Below are 10,342 nucleotides of genomic sequence, written 5' to 3' on the forward strand. Positions count from 1 at the left end.
ACTTCAATCAGAGGAAATAATATGCTAATTATGGTTAATAAGCAAATTAAAATAAGAAAAGGACAAAAACATTTTTATTTCAAAAAAAGATAAAAATTTCAATATTATCCATATATAATGCCACTAATTCATGGGAGTTGAGTAGAAAGAGACCAGATGTGTTTGCTGTTCACAAATGGAAAAAAGTTCCCTAATACTATAACACTGTAACATATTTGGTTAAAAAGTAAATTATGTAGCCCAGAATCATATTATAATTGTATAACATATGTTTACAATGGAATAGGGAATGAATTCAAACCTCTTAAAAGTGGTTAATATAGAAGCTAAATTTATTTTTTCAACTGAATTTTAAGAGACTTATTCCTTCCAGAATGTGTTTTTTCCCTGATATGATGAAATGAATTCCTATCTGGTCTAAACAAAATAATGTAACACTTAGGAGCAAATATGAAGCCAAGGAGGGCTGCACTGGAAGCCAAGATAGAGAATACTTCCATAGCCACCATGACCTTTCCTTTAGTGCTGTGGTAGACAGGAAGATAGGTGACCCAGACACAGAAGAACACAAGCATGCTGAATGACAGAAATTTGGATTCATTGAATGTATCAGGCAGATTTCGAGATAGGAATGCCATGGTGTAACCCCCAAGAGCCAAGGAGCAGAGGTATCCCAGAACACAGTGGAAGGCAACAGATGATCCCTTGTTGCAAAAAAGTAGGATTTGTCTATGTTCAGCATGAACATCTTGGTCAATGAATGGAGGAGATGTTGCCATCCATATTCCACAAAGAAGAAGTTGAATCAAGGTAAAAAGAGGAATTATATAGTTTGGAGCTCTTGATGTCATTAACCACCTCACCATTCTCCCTGGAAAGGTGGCCTTGAAGGCAATGACCACAGTAATAGCTTTGGCCAACACGGTAGCTAGAGCCACAGTGAATGCAACTCCAAATATGGTCTGCTGAAGAATGCAGGAAGCTGCATTAGGTTGACCAATGAAATTCAAAGAACAGAGTAAACAGAAGGTGATTGTGATGAGCAAAGTGTAACTGAGACCTCGATTATTGGCTTTCACAATGGGTGTGTCTCTGTATTTCACAAAGACCCCAATTACAAAGGTTGTGAGTACAGATAAGCACAGAGCTATGCTGGCCAGTGTCATCCCCAAGGGCTCTTCATACGTCAGAAAGCTCACAGTTTTCTGGAAGCAGTGGTTCTTCTCTGTATTTGCATAATGACTCTCTGGACACTTTACACACTGATCCACATCTGGTCAGAAATATAGATTATCATGATATCATGAGTCTAGGCTGAATTGATTCTCTATTTTCTTCTGATACATTTCTATATAAAAAGGACTGTTACAAATTTCACCTTTGTTTTCTCAAGATAATAAGCACATTGTTGTGAATATTTCTGTACTTACAAAGTGTTCCTTCTTTCTTATGTATTTTCTTTAGTATTTATATTCACATATAATATGTTTTCATCTAATCACTCTTTCTTTGCTACCATTACACTCTTTCCCTTACAGAAACTATCTACATTTCTATAGAAAATTATGTCATTCTTCAGATAGACATCATTTCCAGTAGCTTCTCTTAAAATCCGTCCTTTTTACAGTGACAAATTGATTAATGTCTTTCCTATTTTGACTTACAATTTTCCTGTCTTTTATAACATTAGTATATCTCTTTTGTGAATAATATATGGAGTTACTTTGAATATAGAAACCTTGGGCCTGATATCACCCCACCTATTACATATGCTTTAACAGTTATACATGCAAAAGAGGGAGTATTTTTTGAAATGCTTTTCATATAATGCTTTTTCACATCAGTCAAATACATACTTTTCTCTTTAAAATTCTGTGTGATTTTAAATTTTCTTTATTCTCTGCTGGAGTTTAGTGAATAGACCCCATTATATTAGTAAATTATCAAATCAAATATTTTCATATCATTTGGGCCAAGTATCAATTTTCAGATAGAAAATTACTGCAAGAGCTGACAGACATTAGAAAACACATTTATATTAGTGTACTCTTGAAATTTTATAAATTTTTATGATTAACCTAAAATATATATACCCAGATTTCTATTTTATATTATTAATTAGCTCAAATATTTATATATTTCTTAAAATGTGAATTGACCACCATACATTAAATTTTATTTCACTAATAAAAATAAATAAATATCTCAACTTCAAAAATAGTATGTTTTTACACAAGTTTACATCAGCAATATTATCAAATTTGAAATGTTTAGCATTTATTTGAAATGTACAGTGTTGTACTGTAGCATTAATAAATAGAATCCTTGGCAGATTTGTTCTTGATTGTTGTGATTTTTGCCGGGTACATTCACAAACTTAGTTTGTGACATGCATATGATATGAACAAAAGCATACATACATATATACTCAGAGGCATACACATACTATACATACACATATACTTATCAATATACATTTCATAAGCATATATATATATATATATGGAAGGATTTGGGGAGCTAAACATTTGAGAGTAAAATGTACTATTGCTGAAACGTGGAATTTGTAGAAGAGACTGGAAACTTCATAAAAATCAGAAATCTCAGAAGACAGTAAAGATTTACTGACATAAAAACACATCAGGACAATGAGAAGTCTATATATAAATTCGTGTTGTGACTTTATGTGCATGATCACTGCAAGATCAGAGTGATGGAAAATTATAATGAAAGGAAGAGTGACATGAATAAAACCCTTACTTGAGGAGCTATTTTAAGGAAAACCAACCTTGTATAAAATTGTGAACGCTATAAAGTAGAGCTTTCTACAGTGATTGCCACACATTCAAGCATATTTGGGTAACATAAATTGTATTAGAAAGGTTTTACTGGTTTTTGGTTTTGTTTTTTTGTTTTTTGTTATTGAGTGAAAACAAAAATGTTTGGTAAGTATATATGTACAGGTGATCCTGGTATGCTTTGAAGGCAGAAATATCAAATATATTGTACAGTATTTTGAAAGAAATAAATAAATACTAGTTTAAACATTTCCAAATTAATTCAAACCTAGACTCAATTTTAATAGATACAAAAATACCGAGTTATAATTTTCCTTTGTTGAAGATATCATAATTGTGCATGTTACTTATTTTTCAAAGTTGATATTGAATATTCCAAAAGAACTCTTAGACTTATTATATATCTCTATATTACAAATTGTTTACACTTTAATATGTATATACACTGAAAGCAGAGGATATAGTTGCATATGGTGTTTCTGGAATTTAAATATTTAATTATAGTAGACAATAAATATGCTCAGGTAATAAAGGGCAAATTTTCAACTTCCAGGCATATATGAAAATTAGAGAGAATATAATGTAAGTTACAAGTGCTATGACATGAACTTATTATTTATGCAAATTGTTTAATATTAACAAGATAGGGTTGGAAAATGCTTTGTGTTCAAATACTAGATATCCAACTTTAGAGAAGTTAAATGACATTCTTTAATTTTAGTATTCTAACATTGTCAGCACATCAATCATCACAGATTATATAATGACTGAATATGTACATGTGATATATCTTTCTTGTCTTTGGTTTTTTGACTCTTAAGTTTTTCCTCACGTTAATTGTGGGTTTGAAACTTTGCTGTCAGCCAAGTAACATTAAAAAGTACTGACATTTACAAATTTCTGACTCAGTAGGAGATTTGGGAATGGGAAAACAAAAGATATGTCATTGGATGTGATTAGGAAAGCATATACACTACCTCTGTTAGCGTCTGCCTACTGCGATTAAAAAAAAAAAAAAAAAAAAGCCCCAGAAAACAAAACAAACAGGAGAAATGCAGGTTGGGTGACCAGAGGTACTACTGTAAGAAAACAATTTCTTAAATGCAGTAAATAAAATTACTTTAAAAAGTATAACTTGCAACTCCAAGTAATTGTAAAGATTTTTTAAAATTATATGATTTTATGATATAAATAAAGGGCATCAAAAAATCTGATGGTAATTGTTTTAAGCCAAGAATAAACCTAGTCAGTATCTTTGAATGCATTCTTGAACATCATGCACTCCTCAACCCCTCTCTTTTATAAAATTACATTAAAAAGTATAACTTGCAGCTCCAAGTAATTGTAAAGATTTTTTAAAATTATAGGATTTTAGGATATAAATAAAGGGCATCATAAAAATCTGATGGTAATTGTTTTAAGCCAAGAATAAACCTAGTCAGTATCTTTGAATGCATTCTTGAACATCATGCAGTCCTCAACCCCTTTCTTATATATATATATATATATATATATATATATATATATATATATTTGTGTACTTTGCCATTTTATGTCTAGCACACTCTCATGTCACAGCTAAATACCACAACATCTAAGTATTAGTGTAAACAAAAATTGTGATTATAATTCAAAGGTTGATTTTGGGACTTGCATGAAAGCATTAGTAATAGTTTCTCACCTAGTCTATAACTGACCTTAAATTAAACACCAAATTTCATTTACTACACATGTTACTCTCTTGAATGCAGTGAAAATCACAACATGAAGGAAGGTAACAATGGTTCTATGTAAAGTTATCTCCTTGAGGGGAGCAACTTTTATTTAGTTAAATTAAAATCTATTAAAGGACTGTGAATGGTGAAATGAGAAATTAATACCAAGGAGAATTAGAAGAGAATAGGGCTGACAGCTGCCACCGTAGTCTCCCAGATCATGTTACAACATTTAGATTCTGTATATTTCCATAACACATTATTCTTTACCAACTTAAAATTGACAGTAAAACTTGATAAACTCTCATTTAATTCACTTTATCTGTTCACTAAAAATATTTCTACTACATTTTATAATGTAATTATAACATAAAATAATCAAATTCAATATAAATTTTATGACTCCATGGCTACACACTTAAGCTTATTTAAAATAATACACAATAGAAATGCAATAATGTATTAAACAACTAATAAAAATATGTCCAGACAGTAGTCCTTGTCTCATACACACTTACTGTGTTCTTACTGAGAATAAAAGCTAACTACCCAGATCCTAGCAAAATATTACTGTCACATTTCTAATAATGACATATTAATCTAATGTATTTAAAAATAAAATCTGTAGTATCCACATACAGCAACAGAAAATAGAAAAGGATATATAACTAATAAAACTGAAAATATGTGTGATAATAGTAGTAAATATCAATTGTTTCTTTGTTAACCTCAGCTAGATATTTTCTAAGTAAAATTTTCAAAAACATTTAAGGTATTTTATTGTTATATTGTCTTGTTTATTTTTCTATTCCTATGAACAGACAATAGCTCACAAAAAATTACTTAACTGGGGTGTTTGCTTATAGGTTTGGACTGTTAGTCCACTTCTGCCATATCAGGAAGCATGAGAGCATCCAGACAGAAATGACAATGAAGTACTTGAGAAATTGTTATACCTTCATTTTATAGCAGAATTAGAAGAAAACAGAGATCAGATATCACACAGACGTTGAAATCTCAAACCTTGCCTCTCATAATGCATCTCCTCCCAAAAGATCTCAAACCTTAATCTTCCCTGAAAGCTCCAATAACAAAATAATATATTTTATTATAATTCTATTCAAGAGAAGGCAGGAAGGTTGCTATATCTGTAATGTGTAGATAACTACAAGAAATTGGTGTTTTCTGAATATATTGAGCAGTTGGACTTACGAATTTATAGGCCGCAGAAAAATTACTTAAAAGGCTGCAGATTTAAGCAACTACCACATAGAGAGTGGATGTAGGCAAGGCAAACAAACACACCCCAGAAAATAATATATTAGCAATTTGTAGCTCTTGGGAGCAAAGTAGTATTTAATCATGCATCACATGGTTTGTTGAAAACTTTCAAATGAGATCTACAAACACAAAAGAAGATGAATATCAAAGAATACATTAGATCATTACAAAATTTTGAATAGTTAGGAAAGAGGGGATTAAATCTGGGAGAGTTGAGAAGGGTGTGATGGTTTACATCTGCTTGGTCCAGGGTGTGTCAATAATAAGTGGGGTCTTGTAGGAATAGGTATATAACTAGAGGCATGTGTTTTAAGATCTTCATTGTAGCTGTCTGGAAGGCAGTCTTGACCTGTTTGACTTCAGAATAAGATGTAGAACTTTCAGCTCCCTGTATGCCATGCATGCCTGGAAGTTACCATGCCCTTCATCCCTTGATAACGGACTGAACCTCTGAAACTCTGAACCTGAACTGAACAGCCCCAAATAACTTTTGTCCTTATAAGAGTTGCTGTGGTCGTGGTTTTTATTCACAGCTGTAAAACTCTAAGACAGAAGTTGGTACCTGTGACTGGGGTATATGCTTATGTTCAGAAAAATGCGGATTTACGGACTTTGGATTTGGAAAGCAGTGAAATCCTTTAAGTGGGGCTTGATAGGCTATCCTAGTAGGAATATGAAAAAGTTTGTTGCTGAGAGTGATTTGAACTGTGCACACCTGGCTGAATAGGTTTCAGTAGAGAATTTCAGTATGTGGCATAAAGACTGTTTCTGTGATGTGTTGGTTAAGAATGTGGGTGCTTTTTCCTATTGTCCAAGGAATCTGCCTGAGGTGAAGAGATTTAGAGTAATTGCTTCGAAAGAGAAAGTCACAAAACATTCTGGTATAAATTCTGTTGTGTGGTTACTAAAGTTTACTTTTATGAATATTGATTTAATGAAAAAGGAGCAAGATAAAAAGGAAAAATACGAAATACATGGTTCAAGTATTAAAGTTGCATCAGGAAGTTGAATGCAGCTGAATCCTATTTTCAAGGAAATAAACTGATTAAGGGAGTAGGGCTTGTGGGAAAGATCCCCTCCGGCTAAGTTTAAGTTCAGTCATAGTGGAACACATCTTTAATTATAAGACAGAGAGGCAAGCAGGTATCTGAGTTCAAGTCCAGCCTAATAAAGAGCAGCTTTCAAGCAGAGATAAGCTTACTTCTAGGCATGGGGGAAACACAATTTTAATCATAGCCATTAGGAGATAAGCATGTAGATCTCTTAGTTCAAGTAAATCTATAGAGGAAGTTCCATAATAGCCAAGCTTAGGCTATGAAGGAGGAGGTAAACAGAAAGCTGGTGATAATGTTATTGATAAAGGGGGACATAGTTTCAGACCCAGCAAACAGCAGAAATCAACAGCATCACCATGCATCGCTGGTTTTAGGCTTAAAAATAGAACAGACTACTGGAATGATTAATGCTAGTTAGCTGGAGCTAAGAGACTAGCAGTTATTAAGAAGAGACCAAGCCTGGCAGTGGTGGCACATGCCTTTAATCCCAGCACTTGGGAGGCAGCAGCAGGTATATTCTGAGTTCGAGGCCAGCCTGGTCTACAGGGTGAGTTCCAGAACACCCAGAGCTATACATAGAAAGTCCTGTCTCAAAGAAACCAAAACACACACACACACACACACACACACACACACACGCACACACACACACACGAGACCAGCATCACTGTAGTGAAATCTGGGAAGTGTTTTCTGAGAGCACAAAGAAGCTGTGTTGTAGAGATAGTAAACGTTGCACTTACAGCTAGAGCTGCACTTGGTAATGTGTAATAAATGCCCTGGTATTACTAGCTCTTAAGGTATGAGAGGGTCATGGACAACAGCTGGTGCTTGGCACTATGGGAGGCCATGGAAGGTCATTGGTGAAGGTGCAGCCTCAGTTGCAATTGATGACCCAGGATTAAGGGGGACATGTAAAGAAGCTGAATCATGATATTATGAAAGGGGACTATGAGAGGCTGCTAGTAAAGCCTAGTTGCAGCAGAAGACCCTAGTGTATTGGAGATGCCTAGTGTATTGGAGATACACTGTGGAATAATGACCAACAATACCAGTAGCAGTAGAGTGGAGACAAAGAGAGAATAGAGGGGAACAGAGGGTAGAACTTAAAAAGTGACATAAGCCTTTTGGAGGAGCCCCCCCTGTGAGGATCTAGTGTGGGTCACAGCTTTGGAACAAGAAGCTGTGAAGTTGAAGTTGACTTGGTAACCCTAAGATGTTAACGATGCCAGAACTGTGAGATACATGCCAAGGAGAGCTGCTAACCAAGAGTGGTATCAGACCAAGAGATAAAAAGTTTTGTTAATCTCAACAAGATGGAAAAAGTGTTGGGGATTTGAAGTCCAATTTGACATCAGACATGGAGATGTAGAGTTTGGAGTTTTCCCAGCTGGTTCCTGGTCTTGCTTTAGGGATTGCAGTTAAGGGATCAGATGAATCTCAGAGGAGACTTTGAACTTTGGGCTATTCACATTGTCGAGATTGATGTAGAATATGGGGCCTTTGGAATTTGGATTAAATGTACTTTTTAATTATGTTGTGGCTAGATATGACCCCTGTAGAGTCATGCATTTGAAGAAGCCTATGGGGAACTTGGAATGGAATGGAATTGTATATGTTGGGCCCAGGGAGTGGTATTGTTAGGAAGTATGGCCTTGGAGTGGGTTTGTCACTATGAGCATATGCTTTAAGAACCTGGTCCTAGCTGTCTGGAAGGCAGTCTTCTCCTGTTTGACTTCAGAATAAGACATAGAATTCTCAGCTACTCCTACACCATGATTGCCTGGATGCTGCATGTTCACATCTTGATGATAGCAGACTGAACCTCTGAATTTCTAAGCTAGCCAAAATTAAATGTTGTCTTTTGAAGAGTTGCTATGGTCATGGTGTTTGTTCACAGCAGTAAAATCCTAACTAAAACAAAGACTGTATAGAATCAAAACACATTGTACAAAATTATTAAACAACTAAAATTGAGAGAAAATATATTTTGAAAATGAGTTGGAGTTTATCACTACTATGAACATGTAAATGATATGAGTATTAAATTTATTGAAATATAGCTGAAAATACTATACTGAAAATTTATCAATATTGGAGAAATGGTACCATCGGGTGAAACATACTGTGGAGTGTACTGAAGATATTTATTTTTTTCCACAATCAATATTGACAGTGAATCACAGATATGAATAAAATACAATTTTAATGACTATGATAGTGCATTTCAAATAAATGCTAGAGAATTGTGACAAGTAAATTCCTGAAAAAGAAATAAAAATATGTATTTCTGATTTGAATTCAGACCATTTTCATTGGCTAGCTCATTATGGAATCCTGTGGAGAAATGGGAAAGATTTCTGTAAAACATGTATTTACCTGTCTCATTAGAAATCTCATTGTCTGCACAAGGAGTGCAATTGTAGCAGCAGATGGCCTTGCCCTCCAGGGTTACTTTCCTGAATCCAGGCCTACAACTCTCACTGCACACAGACTGAGGGATCTGAGGACAATGAAAGGAAAATTATCTAAATCTTATGGTCTTATGAAAAATAATAACAAATAGAATTTAATGTTATGCAATGAATTCCTGAGTATTTTTGTATATACAGAGGATTATTTAGAAAGGTTATGCCCTGGAAAAACAAACGTGCTTAAGGATTTATCTGAGAATTATCAGAGTATTAGAGAGTTTGTACACATAATGAGGTATTGGCAAGTTTTAGAAAGTTAGGTAATAAGAATATAATACAGAAAATCATAGAATCACTCCACAGTGATACTATCTTTGTACATTCTGACTAATACATTGATCACCTTTACTTCCACCATGATTGTGAATTTGGTCTGCCAGTTTGATAGGATTTAGATTGGTCATAGAAACAAAGATATGTGTATATCTAGGAAGAAATATATAGATAAGTTTAATTAAGTTAAGCAGGGACACTTAAAATCTGATGATGTCTCAAAACAAATGTATAGAAGATAGAAGAGTGCAGCATTATACATGTTTTTCTCCATTCAGAGAATACATATTTCTAAATATACTGCATCGCCAAATTGTTTCTTAAATTATTTTAGTTCTGCGTTTATTTATTGGACATAGGCAAGCCAGTAGATAGAAGATTCACCACATGCAGGTCTCCATCTCCAGAGGTTGAAAAAGCTAGCAAAATTAATAATGGAAAATTCAGGTGACAGCAGATGCTGGCAAGGTTGTGGAGAAATAGGAACACTCCTCCATTGCTGCTGGGATTGCAAGATTATACAAACACTCTGGAAATCAGTCTGGCGGTTCCTCAGAAAATTGGACATAGTACTACCGGAGGACCCAACAATACCTCTGCTGGGCATATACCTAGAACATCTTCCAACTGGTAATAAGGACACATGCTCCACTACGTCCATAGCAGCCTTATTTATAATAGCCAGAAGCTGGAAAGAACCCAGATGTCCCTCAATAGATGAATGGATACAGAAACTGTGGTACATT

General features: G+C 34.2%; 1 protein-coding gene across 1 annotated transcript in view; it reads right to left on the minus strand.

The window, feature by feature from the left end:
• Positions 1-332: 332 nt before the first annotated feature.
• Positions 333-10,342, minus strand: part of LOC110338481 (vomeronasal type-2 receptor 116-like) — a 30,882-nt gene continuing 20,872 nt past the window's right edge. The window contains exons 5-6 of the mRNA XM_021221818.1: positions 9,229-9,352; positions 333-1,273 (exon numbers count right to left, since the gene is read on the minus strand). Coding sequence (XP_021077477.1) covers positions 333-1,273; positions 9,229-9,352 — 1,065 coding nt within the window. The remainder of the gene's footprint in view (positions 1,274-9,228; positions 9,353-10,342) is intronic.

Source organism: Mus pahari, chromosome 21, assembly GCF_900095145.1.
Source record: "Mus pahari chromosome 21, PAHARI_EIJ_v1.1, whole genome shotgun sequence".
NCBI classification, from domain to species: Eukaryota; Metazoa; Chordata; class Mammalia; order Rodentia; family Muridae; genus Mus; species Mus pahari.